The 22,393-nt window shown below is 43.6% G+C and overlaps 1 protein-coding gene across 4 annotated transcripts; it reads left to right on the forward strand.

Moving 5' to 3' along the window:
• Positions 1 to 298: 298 nt before the first annotated feature.
• On the forward strand, positions 299 to 21,878 carry RABGEF1 (RAB guanine nucleotide exchange factor 1). 4 transcript variants are annotated; one of them, XM_059866228.1, is made up of 11 exons: positions 299 to 422; positions 9,245 to 9,430; positions 10,885 to 11,051; positions 12,059 to 12,178; positions 14,137 to 14,157; positions 14,751 to 14,917; positions 16,440 to 16,521; positions 16,987 to 17,119; positions 17,534 to 17,625; positions 18,607 to 18,863; positions 19,847 to 21,878. In XM_059866228.1, the coding sequence occupies exons 2-11, from the start codon at positions 9,252 to 9,254 to the stop codon at positions 20,243 to 20,245; spliced, it is 1,617 nt and encodes a 538-aa protein (XP_059722211.1). In that variant the 5' UTR covers positions 299 to 422; positions 9,245 to 9,251; the 3' UTR covers positions 20,246 to 21,878. The 4 variants fall into 4 exon arrangements, with proteins under 4 accessions (XP_059722211.1, XP_059722212.1, XP_059722213.1 ...); XM_059866229.1 differs by lacking the exon at positions 12,059 to 12,178; XM_059866230.1 differs by lacking the exons at positions 12,059 to 12,178; positions 14,137 to 14,157 and having other exon boundaries at positions 14,748 to 14,917.
• The last annotated feature ends 515 nt before the right edge of the window (positions 21,879 to 22,393 follow it).

Below are 22,393 nucleotides of genomic sequence, written 5' to 3' on the forward strand. Positions count from 1 at the left end.
CAGGGCCGGGCCCTGGAGCCCTGAGGAGCTGCGGCGGGCTCTGGAGAAGGAAGGGAGGCTGCAGGGCGGGAATTAGGGACTCTGCAGGGTGGGAATTCACCACGCTGGGAGGGCTCCATAACAAAGAGCAGAGGAGAGGGGCTGTGGGTGCGCTCACGGCACCAGCCCGGCCGTGTGCAAGCCCCTCTCACCCTCACCGAGCGCGCCCGGCGGCCCCTCAGCCCCGCGGCCGCCGCTCCGCCCAGCCCGGCCGGGCCCCGCTTCCTTCCGGGCTCGGTCCCGCCCCGGAGGTGCCGCCCGCCCTTCCGCCGGAGCCGAGGGAGGGACGGAGGGAGGGCTCGAGCAGTGCCGGGGCCGTGAGGGGCTGCGGCGGCAGCAGCGCAGCGGAGCGGCCGGGCCGGCCCCGCCGCCCGGGGCAGCCGGTGAGAGCCGCGGGGTGAGGGCCCGGCGGGGTCGGGGACAGCGGGGGCGGCCGTGTCCCCCCGGTTATAGCTGGAACCGAGGCTCGGGGCTCGGTGTCCGCCCCGCCGAGGGGCTTCAGGCCGGCCCCGCTGCTGCCTTGGGCCCGGGCGAGGGGACCCTGGGCCCCGCAGGGCGGCAGCGGTCGGGATAAACCCCGGGATAAACAAACCCCGGGATAAACAAACCCCGGGATACGCGGAAACTTGGCAAACCGCCTTCCTCCTCCGTGTGCCGCTCCTAAAGCTGATTTTTATCCGATGTACATGTATCTGTTCGTTCGATGGGTCTGTGCCGGTGCTAACGGGGTGCAGGTGGCGCTGACAGCTTTGCCACCATGTCCCCCCAGCCTGTTTTCCTCATGAGCTCCTTGTGGATCAAGGAGGTTTTGGCTTTTTTGTTGTAAGTATTGCCGCTGCCCGGCTGAGGATTAAAGTCCTTTAAACTCCAGCCGGGAGAAGTCTAGAGCATTTTTAAGCTGAGCGGCGCGTTTTGAGTGCTGTTTTGCTGTTTTGGGTGTTTGCCCTCCTCCATGTGCAGCTCCTAAAGCTAATTTTTGTTATCTCTGTGTTTAATTAATTCCATGGGTCCGTGCCTGTAGTTAACAGGGTGCAGGTGTCACTGGTAGCTTCACCACTAGTCCCCCACCCCAGCCTGTTTCCCTGATGAGTTCCTTGCGGATCAATGAGGTTTTGGCTTTTTTCCTGTAAGTATTGCCCCTGCCTGGCTTCTCACTGCACAGCTGAGGATCAAAGTCCTTTAAAGTGAAGCCAGGTGAAGTCTGGAGAGCACTTAAGATGCTGAGCAGTGCGTTTTGGATGCTTCTGTGGGTGTTTGTTGCTGCTTGTAGCTCTGTGGAGTTCAGGTTGTTCCCTTGGAGCAGGGAGTGGCTCAAGGAGGGTGTGAGATCCTGAGAGATGAATGATGTGCTTGAATTTCCAAAGAAATTCTCTCAGGGGTTGGCTCAGTGCTGTCTGAAGTCCTGCTGCTCTGTGGCAGGGCCTGGGATGGACTGTGAAGGTTTTGCAGGCAAAATTAAATTGTTTTTCCTTTGGCTGAGTGGGGCCCAGTGCTGGGAGTTAGCAGCACTGGGTGGTTTGGGGGAAAAGGGTGGCGTTGTGGAGGTTGTGATTTAAATCCGTGGTTGACTTGCCATACTTGTGTTGTTTGGGCTCATTTGGAACTACTTTTGATTCCTCATACCAGGACTTTGGGAACTGCACTGAGCTGCCTTTGGTTTTTCTAGTTGCCCAACACTTTTGTGAGACCAGTGAGCAAATCAGCCCAGTGGAGGAGGGTGAGGTGTTTTCCAGGAACAAGGCTTCACTCAGGAATTGGGTGTGCTGGCCTTCTGGACATGGGTACACGAGTGTTTTTTGCAGCAGGGGAGGATTAGGAAGAGAAGAATTGTAGCTCAGTGGAATGTTTTGCTGACCAAGATAAAGCCCAGAACAACACACAGTAGAAAGGGAGAATAGGGTATAAAGCCAATTATACCAATTCCTGAGACTGCTTTATACAACAAACAGATTATAAGATTGAAGATAGTCCATTATTCTGGTATTTAATTTTGTTCTGTGGTGTTATTTAAGCTAGAACAGCCTTTCTCAGCTCCTTTTTTTCTTGCTGTGTAAGCCCCAATTATACTTGGGGCTTGTTTTCCTGATGATTAACTGCTTGTGATCTAAAACTAGGCCTAGAAGTCTTGCTCACAAAGTCCTGTTTAAATGCCACTTGTAACAAGTCAGGTATGAAGTTTATAAAACGTTTTGAAGTTTTTCTCTGAGGTTTTAGGCAACTTTATTTCCATCTGTGTCCAGGTGAGTCTGGTAGGCAGGGAATGGTGTGTGGGAGCCTGTTGCTGCTGTTGCTGAGGGGATTTTAGCAGTTGAAGCTGATCTTCTCTTTCCTGTGCTCTGAACTCCCAGTGCAGCAGCACAAAGAGTTTTCAGATGATTCCTGTGGTTTCGTTTAAAGCCCAGCTGTGGGTCACATGGAGATGGTGAGACACAGCCTGGTCACTGATGTCACAGGGACAACCCAAACCTGTGCCCCCAGGCCTGGGCTGACATTTGAGGGGAAAACACAACTCCAAGCTGAGGAAATTGAGAGCTGGAGCCTTGTGGCCATCAGGATTTTGGAGGTTTGAAGCAGTGGCTGCAATTTCCCCTCCAGATGCCAGGACCAGCTCTGTGGTTTGTTTGAAGTGGCTGCTCATCAGACTCTTTCTTTTCTTGGGAATGTTTTTTAGCAGCCTGCACTGTTTATCCTCCAGCTGCTGGAGCAGAATCCCTGTAATTGCAAGGAAGAGCCCGTGAAAAGTGTGAGCACTGCAGAGATAACACCCGGGTTTCTTGCCTAATCCCCAACTTGTCTAATGGCTTTTGTATTTTCTGTTCTCAAGCCTGAGCTCATCCTGCCCCACCCTTTCCTTGGGAGGAAATTAGCTCATGGTTAATTACCCTGCTGCTAATTACATGCCTGAGTGCTTGGGGTTCCACCTGAATCATGATTCTTTCAACATGTAGGTTGCTGCTCTTCAGAATTTTGGGGCGTTTGTGTCAGTGGTTCTTTGCAATAAATACATTTTAAGGGCACTTTTCCATTGGCAAAATACAAAATACACCTAGACTCTCTCCTTCCACCCCTCAGTTTTGATGCACTTCCTAACCTCCCTTCTAAATCTATTTTTAGTAATTAAAGTTGGCTTGTTCTGAATGATGATGGAGTATTCAGGCCCCAGTGAAATGTGAACCAACAGCAGTTCCTGTAAGAATTGTGTGTTTGGAGCCTCCCTGGTCTTCTTTTTTTCTGCTTTAAAATTCCATTTCTGGGAATGACCATTAATGACCAGAGAGTTGCAGTGAGTTCATTGTGAACCCTCTTTGGGGCACTTGGATATTTTTGAATTAAGGGAATTCAGGTTGTTCATCAAGTGCTGGAGTGACTTTTGAAGAGCTGAATCTCATCTGCTTCAGCCCAGTGAAAAGACTGCTGTAGATTGTTGCTCATGTTGTGCCAAGATTTTTTTTTTTTTTAAGAACGCTTAATTTTAGGGAGGGAAAAAAAAAACCAAACCAACAGCAAGAAAAAGAAACCAAAGCATTCCCACAACCCAAAGCAAACCTGCCTGTTCCCAGTCTGTGTTTGCTGGTTTAAGATACATTTAATTAAGTTGTTACCAATGCTGAAACTCATTTATAGAACTCCAATTATAGAATTAAAGCTACTCCTTTAATTTCCAGCCTGAGTTTGTGGAGTTACTTAAAAACTGTTCTTCACAGCTTATAATAATTATTAATTGAGTGCAATTAGCTCTTACTGAAGGTGTTTATTGATTGATGAAGCAAGACCCTTCCTGCTCAGCTTTGAATATGAGCTCTCTAAAGGTGACCTCAGCAATCCAGCACTAATAAATAGTTTATGACCCAGCTGAGATCTCCTGACAGTCTGCACTGCTCATAAAGGTTCAGATCCTTTTGCTCTATCCCTGGCAAGGCAGGGAGGTGGGAAAGAACCAGAAGAACAGGCTGGGGGTGTTGGAGCCCGTGGTAAATCCCTGCTGCTCCTGAAGCATCTTTCACCCAGTGCTGTTCCCCGAGCCAGAGCTGTGTCTGCAGTGCTTGTGCTTTGAGAATTCCTTGTGTTCCTTGCCGAAAAAAAGCTGTTACAGGAGTTTAGTCTTTCATGTGTGCATTAAATTGGCTCCAGTCCGGGTTGGAGGAGCCCTTTTTTCCCCACCCATAAAAGCTGAGGATGCATCTGCTCATTGCTGTGACTGACACCTGATTTCATACCTTTAGTATGAATTTTTCTGGTTATTTTGTAGCTTGGTCTGTGTGAAAATTACAGTTTATTATTTTGCTGTTATTGAGCTACAAAAGGTCCTGGAGGATTGATTGCTGCTCCTTCAGTTCCCTTTATGGAGCACTGGCAAAAATGGACTTGGGATTCATGGGCTTGGAACAGAATTGGTGTTTCCTGGGTCTTGGCTCTCTCTGTGCTGTCTCTCAGGGTGTGACAGGGAAAGTGAAGTGGCTCTCAGGCAGAATATTTAGCAGGAGAGTTGGTTTTGCTGGTCTGGGTTCCTGGGGGTGGTAAGTGAAACCTTTCAGTGTTTGCTCACATGATCTCAGTTTCAGCTTTACAGAGCCACAGAGGGCAGGCAGCTGCTCTGTCCTTCCTGGAAAACAGCCTGTGAGTCCCCATTTTCTGAAGGGACAGCTGTCATTTATTGGAGGTTCTTCTTGGAGGAGAAAACTGAGTGGAGTGAGCAAGGATGAGAAGTCTCTGAGTTGGTTTTGCCCTTCTTAAAAGGTGTTTGCTCTAAACAGGTGAATAAAATGGGAAAAAAAATCTGTAAGTGTGGGTACAGCAAAAAAATATGTTGATAGGAAGATGTATTTGAAAGTTTCAGAATAAATTGCATTCAAGCCAATGGAAAGCTAATTTTGAGTTAAACCACAGTGATTTGGTGGGGTTTTCATCATAACAAAACTGCTGTGAGGTGCTCTAAAAAAGCTGGAGCAGCTCTGATCTGTCACTGGAGACCTTTGATGTGCAGCCCTGCAGACAAATCTGATTTATTGGGAATCAGGAGCCTCATTTCCTTTTGATTTCAGTAGAGTTTGGGAAAATAAAGAATTTGGAAAAATAATCTGGACGTGCAGAACATGGAGGTCCCAGCTGGGAATTCTTGGGAGCATTTTGGTGTTCCCAGGCAGCAGTGGGACACCTTTCCAGGCTGGGATTATCCCAAATCAATCCCTCAGGAGCCACCACGGTGTGTGAGGTGCACTTTAAAAATCACAGAAAAGAGCTGGGTGATTTCCATTTTCCCATTTCACTGCAGAAGGGGAAACCAGAAGCTTTTACTTGCAAATAAGTAACGTTAAGTAAAGGCATTTTATAAATTCATCACTAAGTCTGAGAGCCCATTGTTTGTCTGAACTCTCAGAGGGGTGTTGCTAATTAACACTGATGTTAAATGAGATGAGGTCTGGTCCTGCACGGAAATGCTCAAAAGGAGATTCTGTCCCGTGGTGTTTGAGGTGTCATTCTTGCCCTCCCTGGTGAATTCAGTGTTTTGAAACACCAAGTGAAGCAGTGGATGAAGAGATTTTAAATGATGTTAAATTTTTGCTCCTGGGAGGGAGATGTGGTGCTTCCTGAGGTGCTTTAACTGGGGTACAGGAGATGCAGGAAGGATGTTTGGTGCAAAGCCTCTCTCCAAATTGTACTTGTTAATGTTATTTATGAACTTCTGGTATTTTATTGTACTTCTGGATTAGATTTTTTTCTTTTTTAAAATGTGTTTTTCTCAGTGGGCAGGTGGTGTAAAGGTGTTTGGAGTTTCCTGCTCTCCAACTCCAGGAAAAAAAAACCAAACAAATTTGGTTTTTTTCTTTCAATTATGTTTGAAGTGAGCTTTGAACAAGCCATGCATTCAGGGCAGGAGTGAAAATAAGAGATGTGACCCTGCAAAATGTGGGGTGTGACTGTGCAAACACTGAGGAGCTGATTGTTGGGTAAGCAATGATCACCTTTAGCTGGAGTGGGAGGGAGGGAAGGGAACAGAGGAAGGGGGAAAAAGCATTTTGGACAGTTGCAACCAAACATTTTTATTATGCAAGATTAAAATTATATAAATACATCTTTTTATATTTTATATATAATGGTATTATTATATTATATTGTTCTATATTATGTTCTAATACAATGGTATAATAATATTACTCTTAATAATATTATAATTAATATATTATGTAAGATTCTAATTATTTTATTATGTAAGATTTGGCAGTGATTTATTTACCAAAAAGTAATTGGTGAGGGTTTTTTTCACATTCATTTTCTCAAAGCCTGAGTTGTTTTCCTCATTAAAATATCAATGCTGACCTGCAGAAATCAGCTGGGAAACTTTTTTGTTTGCAAGGGCCTTTTCTGTGTGAAGTGTCAGCTCAGTGTGCAGCATGTGACTGCTTCCTGTGGCTCAGGGTGACTCCTTTGTCCCCAGGCTGAGCTGGTGGCACTGCAAACCCTCCAGGCAGGGCAGGGCTCTGACTCTGCAGCTCCCTGCAGCCCTGCTCTGCTCTCTGGCCCCTGGACAGAATTTACCTTTAGTTTAATGCACACAGGGAGTAGCAGAGGGGAGGTGGCACTGGGGGTGAGGCTCTGTGGGCACTAAGGGGGTTTTGGTGCCCCTCTGGTGGCAGAGAGCCATGCTGTGGTTTCAGGTTGGGGTGGGACAGAAGCAGGGTCAGCTGTTTGATTTGTTTTTCATTTTCAAATAGAGTCTGGAATATGGGGCTTTGAGTAAGAACAGGCACCTGGATTCTTGGAATTATTGCTGTTCCAGAATTGTAACTATGAGTTGTAATTGCACTTATTGCAGTTCCAGAGTTGTGCTTTGGAATAAGAACAACACCCGAGTTCTTGGGATTGCTGCAGTTCTGGGGTTGTAGCTCTGTTCTGGTGGCTGGCAGGATTTTACAGGGTTTTATTTCCTGACAGAGATCCCTGTGGCATTTCTGGGAAGTCTGTGGTATGAGAATGTTTTTATTCATTGTGTATTTGTGGTTTCCAGTGAAAACATTGACTGATCAGCTTCACATCAATGGCAGTTAAACATTTGATGAATATTTGTAGCATTTTTTTCTAGGGCAGGCACCTGCAATAGAGATGTCTGACCAAAATGCTGCTGCAGCTTCTGCTTTTAGGAAGTGGTCTTGAAACTGAATCAGTGAAGAGTTTCAGGCTTTTGCTTCCCCTTTCTTTTCAGAACTGTTGCTCAAGGACATGAGTGATGCTCTGGGGATGGCCTGAGTGTGCCAATGCTGCCAAAATGCAATTCCTGCCCAGGCTGTGCAGCTGACACACTCTGAAATTCTCATTTCTGAGCTCTGAGGTGTTGGCAGCCAGGAGCTCCCACACAGACCTTCCCTGGGAAATCAGCAAATGAAACAAAAAAAATTTTTGTGAAAGCAACATATTTATGTTTTTCAGTTATTTCTGCATATAGGAATGAAGTAAAGCTCCCAAATATTTAAATATCTTTTTTTTTTTCATTTTGCTCTGCAGCAGCACAATATTGTCTGTCAGGCTTTTCAGTGGGAAAGAAAAGAAAATATTCAGCTGCTCTCCCATCTATAAAAATGAGAACACATAGCTATGAATTATGTCATTAAGAAATTGATTCCCTTAATATGCATGTCTCTACAATGAAACTATTTTTAGGTTATTTTTAGAAACTCATTATTTCTTTCAAAAATAGAAAAGTGGAAGAAATCTTAATACTTATGTAGATAAGATGGAATATTTAATTTGTTCCCCCTCAGAGAAAATTGTGTGTTTCCTGTTACTTTGCTCAAAATAACTTGGAAACATTAATGGGAAATGTTAAACATGATCAGTCTTTTAAAATGGATAACTGAGCTTGGAAGAAAAGAGCTGGAATTTCCTGTAGTAGAAAATTCTCAGTGACATTTGTGCATATTCCAGCTTTTGTTGGATGATCCCAAGAAGAGTTGGGGGTGGAATTTCAGGGGAAAAGAAGATAACTGAGTCATTTACTGATGTTCTTCAGCTTGAGAAAATCCCTTTTCCTCTTGCTTTCCATACATGGCACCTCTGGAATGGCAGGAAGGAGAAGGGGCTGCATTTACTGGGCAGAACCTTGCTGTGCTATTTCTGCTGTCCCTTTTTGTCAATATTGTAAAAAAAAAATCAATGTTTTTACACACACACCTTCACCTTGCTGCTGCAGGTGATCCTGTGCTGCTTTTCTCCTAGGATGACTCCAGCACTTCCCCCTGGAAGCAGGGAGCTGGGATGTGGGATGGTTTGTGTCAGGAGAGGAAGAGGAGGCTGGGTGCTCACTGGGTGCTCCAAGACAGCCTTGGCACGGTGCTGGTGTGGGCAGGAGAATCTTTTCTGCTGCAGTCACTAAATACAAACCCCCAGAGCTGTGCTGTGTGCAGGCAGGCACTTGAACCCTGGCAGAGCTTGGGGGAAGTGGGCATGTGCCCAGCTGGGATTCCCCGTGGGCCCTTTGGAAACCAGAGGTCTCTGAAGCCTCAGCAGAGTGGTTCTGTGCAGGCACAGTCCCAGCACACACAGCATTCTGTGTGCTCCCTTTGCTGCTTCGTGGAACTTCATTTCTTTTTTTTTTTCCCCATTGCTTTGTGCCTCTGGCTCTGAGAGCAAGGTGCTGGTGAGAGCAGAGCCTTGGGCCTTTGTCCCCTGGCTGTGGGACTGTCACTGCAAAGAATTGCCTTTGGCCATTTGTCCTCTGGCTGTGGGACTGTCACTAGTTCCCTGGGGCACTCTCTGGAGCTGTGTGAGGGTCACAGCCCTACAGTGATGTGCCTTTGGTCATTTGTCCCCTGGCTGTGGGACTGTCATTGCTTCCCTGGGCCATTTTCTGGATCTGTGTGAGAGTCACAGCCCTGTGCCTTGGCAATTTGTCCCTTGGCTGTGGGACTGTCACTGCAAAGAATTGCCTTTGGCCATTTGTCCCCTGGCTGTGGGACTGTCACTGGTTCCCTGGAGCACTCTCTGGGGCAGTGTGAGGGTCACAGCCCTACAAAGATGTGCTGTGTGCCCCTGGCTTTGGGGCTCCAGTTATGTAACTGTGCCCTTCCTCCCGTGGCACTCATTCCGTTGCCATGGAGCTGTTAAATAATTCAAGCAGGTGACTCCTTTCTAAAGGCAAACCCTCAGAAGCAATGATTTCCAGCAGGCTGCTGCCAGGTTTGTGTTTCTAACCCTTCTCCTCTTCCTGCAGGAGGAAGATGAACCTGAAGTCGGAGCGCAGGGGGATCCACGTGGATCAGTCGGAGCTGCTGTGCAAGAAGGGCTGTGGTTACTATGGCAACCCTGCCTGGCAGGGCTTTTGCTCCAAGTGCTGGAGGGAGGAATACCACAAGGCCAGGCAGAAGCAGATTCAGGAGGATTGGGAGCTGGCAGAGCGGTAAAGAACCTTCTTTGCTTCCTTCAGGGTGACTCCTCCAAATTCTGTTCCTGCCTCCTCTTTCCCAGTCCTGTTTGCTCAGGTTCATCACAAATTCCCCAATTTGACCTTTCCTTCCTTTTAATGCAAAGATGATGTTCAGGACATTCTGGTATAAGAGGTTTGAAAAGAAAATCTGGGAAGGAGCAAATGTAAACAGAGCCCAACCTGCCAGTGAATACTTTGACCTAATTTGCATATGCAAATCTGTATTTCTGTCTAGCAGTTAGAAGGGTTCAAGGGACAATTTTGATTAAATATCAGCTGGAGATGGCAATTATTTCTTGGGTATAGGCAGCACTGTGGTTTTACATTCCAGCTGCTGGTTCAAAACTGATTTTAGTCTTCTCTGTGGTTGTTCTTTTAAACTGCAGGCTGAAGCCCAAGAACATCAGAGCTTTTTTTTAATTGTCTAATCACTTATTTTCTGCAATCCAATCTAGTTTTCCTCGTGTGATAAATGCTTGACCCTGAAAATGAAAGATGTGTTTTCACAGAGGTCATTCATTGTTTTCCTCTGCCATAAATGTCTTACACAGTTAATAAAAACTTTATCATTAGGGCAAATATTTATGCTGCCAGTCTTGGATCATGTCTAAAACAAAGTGAGGTATTTAAGGAATTCTTTAATGAGTAGCTGGGAGATGCTGAAGGCACAGATAAGCTGTGATTGTTTCTTGCAGTGAACAGACAGGTTTGTCAGCCCTGATAAGATACAATTCCTGCCTCAAGAGATTGCAGATCCCAGACTGTTGCTGGTCCATCCTGAGCTGGAGGGATGTTTAAATTCAATTGCTCAGCTCCCAGCATCCTGAAGGGTGGCAGAATGTAACCTATGTGAATCCTCCTGCACAGGAGGAAAAAAGGGTGCAGGGTTGGTGAGTTTGCCCTCCTCTACTTCCGATTAGAAAGTTGGTCTTTGAGACTTTGCCTCATCCATTCAAGCAGATGTTTGTCACCAAAGCAGATTGTGACAACAATGATCTATTTCCCAAAATATTCCTGAGATTGGGACAGGGTATTTTGCTTTTGTAAGATGGGAAAGGACTGCCTGAGGTAACAGGTTGGGGAACTCAGTGTGAGGCAGGGAGGAAGGCAGTGAACCTGCTGCTGGAAATCCCCCCTGTGCCTTTGGGTAACTCCGAGTGTGACAGGAGGGGAAGGTGACCATGCTTAAACCTCAGTCTTCTCCCTTTGCACCTCACTGTTTCACCCTGAGCTTTCCTCACTTCTGCCACTGCAGCCTGGAATGGGAGGGGGTCCTGCAGTGAAGGGAGATAGGCAGAGGGAAGAGTTAACATGTCAGATGAGTAATTAATGATGAATTTTGATTAATGAGTAATTTTGCAGAGGAAATCAGCTCCTTTGCCTTGTTTCTAAGCCCTTTAACCAGAGCTGTGTTTTCCCAACTCCAGGCTCCAGCGTGAGGAGGAAGAAGCCTATGCCAGCAGCCAGAGCACCCAGGGGGCACAGTCCCTGACCTTCTCAAAGTTTGAGGAGAAGAAAACCAATGAGAAAACAAGAAAGGTCACTACTGTGAAGAAGTTCTTCACTGCTTCCTCCAGAGCAGGAGCTAAGAAGGGTAACTCTCCTTTGCTTTTCGTGCTTCTACATCTTAAAATGAAAAGGTTTTGGCAGATGTGTTGTTCTAAAAGGCAGATTAATGCTCTGTGCTTTGACTTTTAAAAGTTGGAATAGTGATGCTTCTGGAGAGTGGTTGCTACTGAAAAGACAGAAGAATGTGAGTGATGCCAAACAATCTGGTAAATAGAGCAGTGCACTGCTGAACCTGTGCTTGTGTGATTTTACACACAAGAGGAGTTCTCCACTGAACAGCAGAAGTGTGCTCCTGGTGGTGGCACTGCACTGCTGAGGGAATGCTCCTTGTTCCTCTGGCACACATTCCAGTGAAATTCCTGAGTCAGCCATGGTGTCACACCAGGATTTAGGGCTGGAAGGGGAATCCCTCCTGGAGAGAGCAGCAGAGAAGGTGCTGCCTGTCAGCCACCTCACCAAACTGCTGTGTGTGAGTGTGATAGAAATGTCACACTCACAGTGAGATAAAATGTCAGCTGGTGCTAACAGAGTGCCTCACTTTGGCAGGAAGAAATGGGATGTGTGAGCAGGGTGCCTTGAGCTGCACATAAATGTGAGGCTGGCAGTGTTTGTGTGGGCTGGGAATATCAGCTTTGTGGCTGGCTGGGTGTTTGTTCTACAGAATGTGTTACAAGCAGGAATGATGAGTGGCACTGCTGGCTTGGCATAGCAATAGCTCACACAGGCAAAAGCTGGGAGATGCTGGGCTCTGGAGGAGGAATTCCAGAAGGAAAAGCAACATTAATCTGTCTTAACCTTAGAGACAATGCATTTCCTTTATTTGCAATTCAGCATTTTTCTGGTTAGAGTTGTCCTGGTGCATGACAGCAGCTGGCTACACAAGGCATTCATCACCTGCATTAAACCTTTTTTTTTTTTTTTTTAATGTTTATTCTTCTCACTTTCCATCTCTTCTTTTTTTTATCCCTTCACCACCTGTCCTGCCATGCTCCTGCTCTTGGTGCCCTGCTTGCTTTGGCCTTTTTATTTCAGCAGCTGAAGAGAAAACCCCTAAGCAAGGACAGCTTGGGAGGGAGAGAAATGCTGATAACATTCTCAGGGATTTGAAGGAGATTTTTACTCCCTCCTGGGAACTGGCTTCCCCTTCTGAAGGTAATGCAGCACAGCCTGGGCAAGCTGTCTGCCTGGTTTTAGTAAGCTTGGCTCTTAGTTGGGCTTTGCTAAACACAAACTAGGGTTGTGCCAATTGTAACTCGTGCTCTTCAACATGAAAATGGCAAAAAAAGCAAGTCCAGCATCCTGAGGTGATTTTGAATCTCTAAACCAATCCTTTGGTTTTTAGTAGGGAGTCTTAGGAGTAAAGCTGAAGCTTCTTTGAGCTCCACCTTAGGGTTAGGATCAAAAAAATAAAAAAAAAACCAAACGAATTTTGTAAGAATTAACTGGATCTTGTGCTGCTTTGTGTTTTTACTAAAAAAATTCCAGGTTGTCGTTACAAATATGATTATTTTGAGTTGAAACCACTTCAGGAACTTTGGCATTCCCAAAACATCTCCAGATATTTGTTATATAAACCAAGAAGAAAATTTCCCATCAAGAGGAGACACTGATTCCATTTAAACCAGAAGGACACCAAACCCCTTGATGCAAGCAGCTTTAAGAGCTCATCCTCCATTCATTGTTTGCAAGGCTGACTTGTTCTGCTGGCTAAAGAAATGTGCAGTGTTTATTAATTGTTGCAGGAAGGTGATGAAGGGCTGTGTGTGGCAGAGCTGGGGACAAACCCTGTTCCACATCCAGGCTTGGACTGGCTCCATGGCACAACCATAGTGAATCCCTGGAGTGCTCCTGTTCTGCTGTGACAAGTGGCTTTCCTGTAGAAAGAGTGAAATCTTAATTATGTTTATTCTTTGTGAGCCTTCCTTCACTCTTCCCATGCTTGCTCCTGGCATTTTGGCATTTTCCTCTCTTTAACTTGTTGGAATTTCTCGGCTGTGATCAGCTTCTTTTTGTTAGACTGAATTCTCTGAGAACAAAGGACAAACCTGAGGATATTTTATTGCTGCAAGTTCATTTGTTCCTGCAGCCCTTAGGAATCAGTACAGATTAATTTTCCCTAAATCAGGATTTCAGCTCAGAGATTAGTGAGTCTGCAACTACAAGTAATTCTTGGTGTAACTCATTAAAAGACAGTTCATTCTAATTAACATTCACTTTTTAATATTAATCTGCCTCAGTTGACTACATCTCTCAAGTCACTAAACAATCTAGTTTGAATTTGTGACTGAAAAAATAATATTCACATTCCTTAAGGTCAAATAGTAAAATGAGGCTTATTATTTTTATAAAAGAGTGAACTCATTGTTGAAGTAAGGAAATAAACCTTCAGCTGTACTGTGAAATGAGATCATGATTAATCATGGAAGAAATAGCTGATAATTCTGCCCCTTTATTTGTTTATTATTTCCAAATAAGCTTTCTGCTTCTCTGATAACAAATTTAATTAATGGCCACCCTTCAGCTGGAGTCCTGTGGAAGATTTGGGGTTCATGCAGAGAATCTTGGGTATAAAGGCAATGGAAGGAAATTCCCTCTGGAAAAGTGTCCCTGAGTAGCTAGAAAGGAGTTGGATTTGCACTCTCTATCTCAGTTGCTGCAGTTGGAATTTAAATATTTGCATAACCTTCTCTGTCCTGGGCACTGAAATACCAGAGGAGCTCTGGTGGTGCCTGGCCAAGTCATTCCCTGTGCTGAAGTGTGGGGCTCTGCTCAGAGGAGCAGAGTTTGGTTCTCCCTGGGTGACACAGCTTTGGATTTTCTGTAGTGCTTGATCTCCTCACAAACACATAACAACCAAAAAAACCCCACTAAGCTCCCTCAAATCCAAATTAAACCAACTTAAACATACAAATCCCATTTCTTTCCTTTCCCTTTGGAGTTGTGCATGCTTGTTGAAAGCAGGATTTCTGTGCATGTGCAGTGTTTTCAGGTTGAAAGCCGTGTTTGTCTCGTGCTGACCATGGATATTTTCATGTTTTCTGTCTCTCTGCTGCTTGCCTCTCACCACGTTCATTTCCACCACCTCTGTTCAATCCCTCCATTCCCAACAGCGCTGGCTGGCAAGCTGAAAGGTGGGTGAAGGTGCTGGAGCAGCACAATGAGCTTGGAACTTGGAAAATTAGATGGTTTTGTGGGGAAAAGCCCTGTGGATGCAGCTCTGTCATCTTGCAGTGTGTGTTCCTGCCCTGAGCTGCTGGGGAGCCACTTGTGTTGGTGCCAGGAGTGTGGAGGTCAGGGCCAGTGGGAAAAGCACCCCATTATCTTTAGGAATCTGCAGAATCCCAGCTGGAAACATTAAATGGAGTTGTCTGACCTGGGAGTGGCTGTAAAACCAAAAAGCAACCCTGTGCTCAGTCACTTCTGGTATAAAAAGGCCATGAGGGTGAATGGGGCTGTGGCTCTGCATGTTCCCCTTCAGTGGGATACTCAGTTTTCCTGGAGTTGTGTTTAATAATTATTGCTGTGTTTAATAACATCCAACATTTCCCTGGCAGAGCTTGAGAAATACAATTTACACAATTGCTCTTTTACACAAATACAAATGACCAATTTGCACAGCTGAAAAAAAATTTTTACAAAAAGTGACTCGAAATGATAAAACCTTTCTGCAGTTATCCATCAGTGTCAAAAAACTGATCTGCTGTGCCCTGAATTTTGCCAGCAGAGATCCAGGAGGCCAAGGCTCCCAGCCCTTCCATCCACAGGCAGGCCAGCATCGAGACAGACAGAGTGTCCAAGGAGTTCATAGAATTCATCAGGACGTACCAGAAGCCTGGCCAGGATATCTACAAGCAATGCAAACTCTTTTTGGACACCATGAGTCATAAAAGGGTGAGCTCTGAATGATCTTGTCTCAATAAAATGGGGACATTGGGGAGAGGGGGAGGAAATGCTGCACTTCTTGCAGCAGTTTGGATTTTCTGGAGTGGGGCAGGAGCCTTCAGATGATTGGATTGATCCAGTTAAGATCTGGGTGCCTTTTTTTGGTAGTTTGGGACCAAAGGATCCTGCTAACCCCAGAGCAGCCCAGATAAATTAGTCCTGACTAAATCCCACATGAATGAGTGTTCAGCAATATTCTACATTATAGTGATTGTGGAAATGATATAAGATTTTATCACCTGCTGAGTTTTTAGATCTCCCAGAGTGGTTTGGGTTGGAAGGGAATTAAAGATCATCTGATTCATGGGCAGGGACACCTTCCACAGTGCCAGGTGGCTGCAAACCCCATCCAGCCTGGCCAGGGACACTTCCAGGGATGACACAACTTAAACCTGAAAACTTCTAAAGATAATTCAGCATCCACCCACCCCTCTCCTTTTATAAGGGAAGAGGATCTTGACTGTGCTGCTCTTTTAAAAATATTAAATAAATGTTATCTTTATTTTCCAATTAAAAAAAAAAAAGAAAATCAGTATTCTTGAAATATTAGTCTGTGGTGCCACCTATGGTTGGAATGAGTCAGAATTCAGCACAGCTTTTCTTTCCCCTTTTCTTCTCCCTTTCCTATTTAGGTCCTCAAATTATCTCCTGAGTTCTCATGGAATCTTACATTCCCTCTACTTTGAATTCTTCTTGAACTTTTATTTCCTTTCTTTTGGATCTGGTTATTCTGAGCACAGAGTTGGTGAGAACAGAGTGGGTTTATTTGGGCTTCAAGCACTGAAGGTGTTCTCATTTCCTACTTCAGCCTTCTCAAAACTTGGGATTTTTTTACTGCACACAAACCAGGCCTAAAACCCATTTTCAGCAAGAGCTGAGACCTGTGTTCAGGAAAATGTCCAGGTTTTGGCCTTAGAGAATTCAGAAATCAAATTCTCCCCAGACTTTTTTAATGCCTGGTTTCATTTAATGATGAAAGTTGCCTTAGTTAAGTTAATTTTATTTTCTTCAGGAGCTCAGTTAGCAAAGGCCAGTGTTGTTACACAAATACCACGGTGAATATATTTCACAGTAATTTTATCATCAGAAATATCTGCTGTAGAGATATTCCTTCAAATTATTGATGGTCTTGGGCGTTTTATGGAGTATAAAATGTCTTTTAAAAAATCAGAGGTTAAATAGGGACAAACATTTTGCTTAGTCTGAGTTATTTTGTCAGTGCCTCTCAGGGGAAAAAGCCATTGCACCTGTGCTAATATCCATTTATTCAGCAAATAAATACAAATCTTCCACACATTAAAGAGCCAGTGTTGGCTTCTCCTGTTTTTAACTAAAATGGAGCCACTCCAACACCTCTGATGACACCTCTGCATTCTCAGACTGTTACTGCAGCTGGACACTTGCCTTAAACCAAAACAAAACATGAGCTGTGGCTGCCAGCCCTTCACACTCACTCCTTGTTCCCTTGCAGGATTTAAGCATTGAGGAACAATCTGAATGTGCCCAGGACTTTTACCAAAATGTGGCAGACAGGCTGCAGACACGTTGGAAAGGTACCAAGTTCTTTCACCTTCCTCTCCCAAAAGCAGTGATGTCAAACTAAATTGGATTTTCAGTTCAAGCAAAGCATTCAGAAATGCTGGGAACAGGTTCTGGTACCAGGGTTAGAATTGTTCCCTCTAGGAAGTTTTGCTGTCTAAATGTTTTTACAAACATTTTTTAATTTTCTTTTAAATTCTCAGTGGAGTTCTGTTGGATTAAGCCATTTTCTGACCCAGAGATGGGGTAACTGAGAGGCATTTTTAAAACTTTTATTCTATATTAAATATTTCTTATAATATATATTAGAATTCTTATAATATATATATATTTCTTATGATATATATATTATAATGGATGCATTATATCCATTTATGAACTCAGATTGCCTTGAATGAGTAACCTTAATTTGCTGCTGTTGGGATTGAACCTTGCCAAGAGCCCTGGAATATTTCATTTGTGGGGTTTGTCCCTTTCAGTGCCCCCTGAAAAAGTGGAGAAGGCAATGGATGAGGTTGAGAAATACATCATGACTCGCCAGTATAAATATGTTTTTTGCCCTGAGACAACTGATGATGAGAAGAAAGACCTTGCTGTCCAAAAGAGGATCAGGTAAGGCTTGAAAGGAAAAATAATTGAGTAATCCCTAATTCTCTAAAAGAGCTCTGAACCAACCATGTTAAAATCCTTGTGCTGTGCACAGAAAAATGGCTTGTTAAGGGTTCAAACCATTTTATTTAAAATACAGAAAGAATTAATAGGTGGGATAATGACAACCACTAGAGTGGGAAAATTTGCTTTTGTTAAATCACAGCCAAAAAAAAGTTTTAAAAAAAGGAAGTGCTTTCTGTGAAAATAAATGACATCAGTGGAACAAACTGCTTTATGGCTGGAATAATGGCTCAGTGACACAAAGCATTCCTTTGCCCTGAGTTCAGGTTTCAAACACCTGCATCATGTGAGTGGCACTGAAGAGTTGAACCCTTCTTCTCCTTTTGACCTTAACTCCTTTTTCTCCTGTCCCAGGGCTCTGCACTGGGTGACTCCCCAGATGCTGTGTGTTCCTGTCAGTGAGGAAATCCCAGAAGTCTCTGACATGGTTGTAAAGGCAATCACAGGTTTGGGAGTGATCAATTCTCTATTTCCACCTTTCAATCTCATCTCTCTTGCTTATTGAGATGATTTTTGCTGTCATCACGAGGTGGCTCCAGGCTGTTAAATGTGCAGGAGTTTGGAATTTCATCTGTGGAGCAGGGATCATTTCCCACACTCAAGTGCTTAGGCTCTACTGATCTACTTGAGACAATTCCCCACAGACAGAAATGATGCAATAAATGATGCAGTGAATTAATTTCTTAAAAATCCATATAATTTTAAGTGAAATCAGAGAGTTTTTTAAGCAAGTGAAATCTCAGAGTTTTAAGCAAGTGAAATCTCAGAGTTTTAAGCAAGTGAAATCTCAGAGTTTTAAGCAAGTGAAATCTCAGAGTTTTAAGCAAGTGAAATCTCAGAGTTTTAAGCAAGTGAAATCTCAGAGTTTTAAGCAAGTGAAATCTCAGAGTTTTAAGCAAGTGAAATCTCAGAGTTTTAAGCAAGTGAAATCTCAGAGTTTTAAGCAAGTGAAATCTCAGAGTTTTAAGCAAGTGAAATCTCAGAGTTTTAAGCAAGTGAAATCTCAGAGTTTTAAGCAAGTGAAATCTCAGAGTTTTAAGCAAGTGAAATCTCAAGAGTTTTAGCAAGTGAAATCTCAAGAGTTTTAAGCAAGTGAAATCTCAGAGTTTTAAGCAAGTGAAATCTCAGAGTTTTAAGCAAGTGAAATCTCAGAGTTTTAAGCAAGTGAAATCTCAGAGTTTTAAGCAAGTGAAATCTCAGAGTTTTAAGCAAGTGAAATCTCAGAGTTTTAAGCAAGTGAAATCTCAGAGTTTTAAGCAAGTGAAATCACAGTTTTAAATTAATTCATCTAATTTGAGCTTGTTTTTTAGAAGGAGCAGGAGCAGAAAAATGCACTTTATTTCCATGAATGTTACCCAGCACATCCTGCTCATTCATTGCCTGATTATTACAGTTTGAGTGATTCCAGGACTTTTTTCCCCTCCCAGACATCATCGAGATGGACTCCAAGCGTGTCCCTCGGGACAAACTGGCCTGCATCACCAAATGCAGCAAGCACATCTTCAATGCCATCAAAATCACCAAAAATGAGCCAGCCTCTGCTGATGATTTCCTGCCCACCCTGATTTACATCGTGCTCAAGGGGAACCCCCCACGCCTGCAGTCCAACATCCAGTACATCACTCGCTTCTGCAACCCCAGCAGGCTGATGACTGGGGAGGATGGATATTATTTCACCAACCTGGTGAGTGCAGCAGGGAGGCTGGGCTTGGACAGCAAGGTTTGGCTTTTAGCTGGAGGTGGGAATTGCCAGCAAAGGGCAAAAATTCCAATTGTAAGCCTAAATTCAAATTCATAAACATAAATTCAGATTTATCTTCAAACAGTGGTTGAGGTTACTTTGAGCACAGCCAGTTTTGTCTCCTCTCTCTTCCATCTCCTCTGTCCAAATCAGAGCTTTGTTTTCTTATTTTATAATTTTAAACCCTTTATTTGAAAAGTTTGGTGCTAAGATTTGGGTGGATTTTTATCCTGCAAGATCAGGAGACTCTGTTCCTCAAACTCTCTGTTCCTGAATTTGGGCTGTGCAGATGTTCCAGATGCAAAGTCCCCTCTGAGAGTTTTTGGAAGGCCCTGCAGAATGAGGCCATTCATGTGTGGATTTAAACAGGTTTTTTAGAGCTTCTCCAAGAGGCATTTCTTGGTGTGCTCTGCATTTTATCATAAAATATCCTGGAGGGAAATTACAGAGTTGAATGAAACACTTGGAATGTAAAAGTTCATTTCAGTAGGAGCAGAGATCCACCACGTGAGCTGGGCTTTGACATTCCTTCAGGAAATTAATTAATTAATTGATCTGCATAGCAGATCTCTGCTGAACAGATAATTAAATATTACCACACTGCTCCTGTCTCCTTGGCACGTTCCTGCTGTTCCCTCACCTCCCAAACAGACCCTGAGGTCTGGAATGTACCTTGGCAGCTCCATTTTTGATTTCTTCAAACTTTTGAGGGGAGGAAAGAGTTGTATGCAGTGCCTGATAAAATTAACTTCTGGAAAAGCTCATTTAGGGCATTAAAAAAGATTAAAAAAACCAGTTGCTGGTGTAAGAAGAGGGAAAGGAACAGAAACTGTAAAAGTGTAAAAATCAGAGTTTTCTGAGTGTAAAACATTGCAGCTTGTGGTGGTTCCAGCCCTGCAGTGATGCTCTCTCTGCTTTGTTTGCAGTGCTGTGCTGTGGCCTTCATTGAGAAGCTGGATGCTCAGTCCTTAAACCTGAGCCAGGAAGATTTTGATCGTTTCATGACTGGCCAGACCTCCCCAAAGAAGCAGGAATCTGACAGTTTCTCCCCTGATGTGTGCCTGGGGGTGAAGCAGATGTGCAAAAGCTTAGACCTCCTCTCTCAGTTGAATGAGAGACAGGAAAGAATTGTCAGTGAAGCCAAGAAGCTGGAGAAAGACCTCATTGACTGGACTGATGGCATCACCAAGGAGGTGGAGGATATTGTGGAGAAATATCCCTTAGAAATCAAACCCAAAAGCCAAGCCTTAGCAGCCATTGACTCTGAAAATGTGGAGAATGACAAGCTGCCCCCACCACTGCAGCCTCAGGTTTATGCAGGATAATTCTCCTCAGCTAGCTGGGAAGGGAAGGAAATTTAAGGCTTTAAAAAAAAAAAAAAAAAGAGCTTAAATCAGTACATTTTTAAAGGTACTTTGGTTTTGGGGTTTGGTTTTTGGTTTGGTTTTTTTTTGGTTAAGTGTAATGAATTGTATTTATTTTAGTCCAGTAGGTTTCTGTTAGGCTTTGCTGGGTTTATTGAACTGAATTTCGATTTTCTACACAAACTGGTGTCATTTTTAAGCAACACTAGTCCATTGACATCTGAAAGTTCCCTTCTAAGCATGCACATAATTGTTTTTAATAATTAGTTTAACTTGAAGCCAAGTTCCAGCAGGAAAAAAAAAAAAGGTACCAATGTTAGTCTGAACTTATTCTGTAGCTGTAAAGATGAATTATATATTGTAAAATATGTAAAATTGTAAATAGATTTCAAATCTAATGTCCCAGCTGTGCATGAGCTCGTGTGTGAGTGAAAATGATCTCAAAATATTCATTTTAGCACCTTTCAGTTCCATCATGTTGCAGTAAAAAGGCAAAAATGCTGTTGGAGTTTGGATAACCTGGAGGGGAGAAATTGGAGTGATTTGCAAACTTGAAAAATCATCTCAATCTGCTTTGTTAAAAAAAAAAAAATTAAAAGATGCCATTTCTTCATTTAAATGCTCTGTCAGAACACCTCTTAGCCTTGAGTGGTGCACAGAAGTGCTGATTTTACTGCTTTGGGAGGGAATGTGAGGCCAGAAATTGAAAATATTTCAGGAATAGGAGGAAATATTTGTATTTAAAACTGCATAATGTGAAACAAAAAAAGGGGAGGGGAAAGAGACCATGAAAGAGTTGCTCCAAAAGGGTCTCTCTCTCTCCTGGGCTCTTCCATCAGTGGGATAAATTTTGGTTTCTTTTTTGACAATCGTAGGAAATAAATAAATAAATTCATATAATTTGAGGTTGCTTTTTAGAAGGAGCAGAAAAATGCACTTTATTTCCATGAACCATCAACGTTCTGCTCTTCAGTGACCCCTTCAGCACCTTGAACAGCGAGCTAAAAGTGGCTTTTGGTGTCACTAAAATTCAGATTGGGCTGAAAAAGAGGAGCTCACCCCTCAAACAACAACCTCTTAAACAGAACTTGGAAACTTTTTCTGTCATTTTGAAATCTCTTCCAGCTCCACACAGCCCTGACCTGAGATCCCAAACACAAAGCTCAGCTGGAGCTGCTTTTAAGCCAGGTTTAATTCTTGCCAGGAGGAGGAAAGCACAAACCTGGTGCTTCATTCTCATCCACTAAAACTCTGTTCCTGTTAAATTTGCACTGCAATAACTTCAGACCACGACTGTGAATTCTCCCTTTTCTGGCAGTTTTTGGCCTTTTTATGAACTATGCACCACCCCTGCTGTCCAGAGAAGCAGCTGCAGCACTGGGATGCTCACAGCAACAACAAAAAAATCAAATTATTCCTTGTGTCACCACCCAAATCGCTTAGTAAATAATCCCGGGATTTATTTCCTTTATTGAGGTGCTAATTCTGATCTCCAGGTTCGTCCTGAGGGAGGGGTGGGGGAAGCAAACTTGCAGCTGTTGTGTAAATGAGAGTGTTTAAATAAAAGTTCTGCCCTCGTTAATGAGTCCCTAAACCCCTCCTCACCTTTTGTTATTTCATGGATGATTCATGGCTGCTCCTGCATCCTCTGAGTCAGAGAATCTCCTATTTCCATCAATTTCTGATCAATTTCAAATATCTTTTTCTATTTCCACCAATTCTCAAGCGCCCTGCAAGTTCCCGGCTGGGTACCAATGTTTATTTTTATTTTCTTTGCAGAGAAGTCATTGGGGGGATGAAGCACTTGGGAAGGATTTTGTGACTAAAATATCTCTTTTTTCATGTGACGTCTTGTCATCAAGGCACCAAAGTGGGGATGTTGGGAGTAAATTAGTCAGGAAAGGTGGATTTGAGACAATTTGAAAAATTTACTCAAAATCTGAGTAAATTAGTCAGGAAAGGTGGATTTGAGACAATTTGAAAAATTTACTCAAAAGCTGAGTAAATTAGTCAGGAAAGGTGGATTTGAGACAATTTGAAAAATTTACTCAAAATCTGAGTAAATTAGTCAGGAAAGGTGGATTTCCACACCTGGAACAATCCCTGAGC

This window comes from Haemorhous mexicanus, chromosome 22 (assembly GCF_027477595.1).
Source record: "Haemorhous mexicanus isolate bHaeMex1 chromosome 22, bHaeMex1.pri, whole genome shotgun sequence".
Classification (NCBI taxonomy): Eukaryota; Metazoa; Chordata; class Aves; order Passeriformes; family Fringillidae; genus Haemorhous; species Haemorhous mexicanus.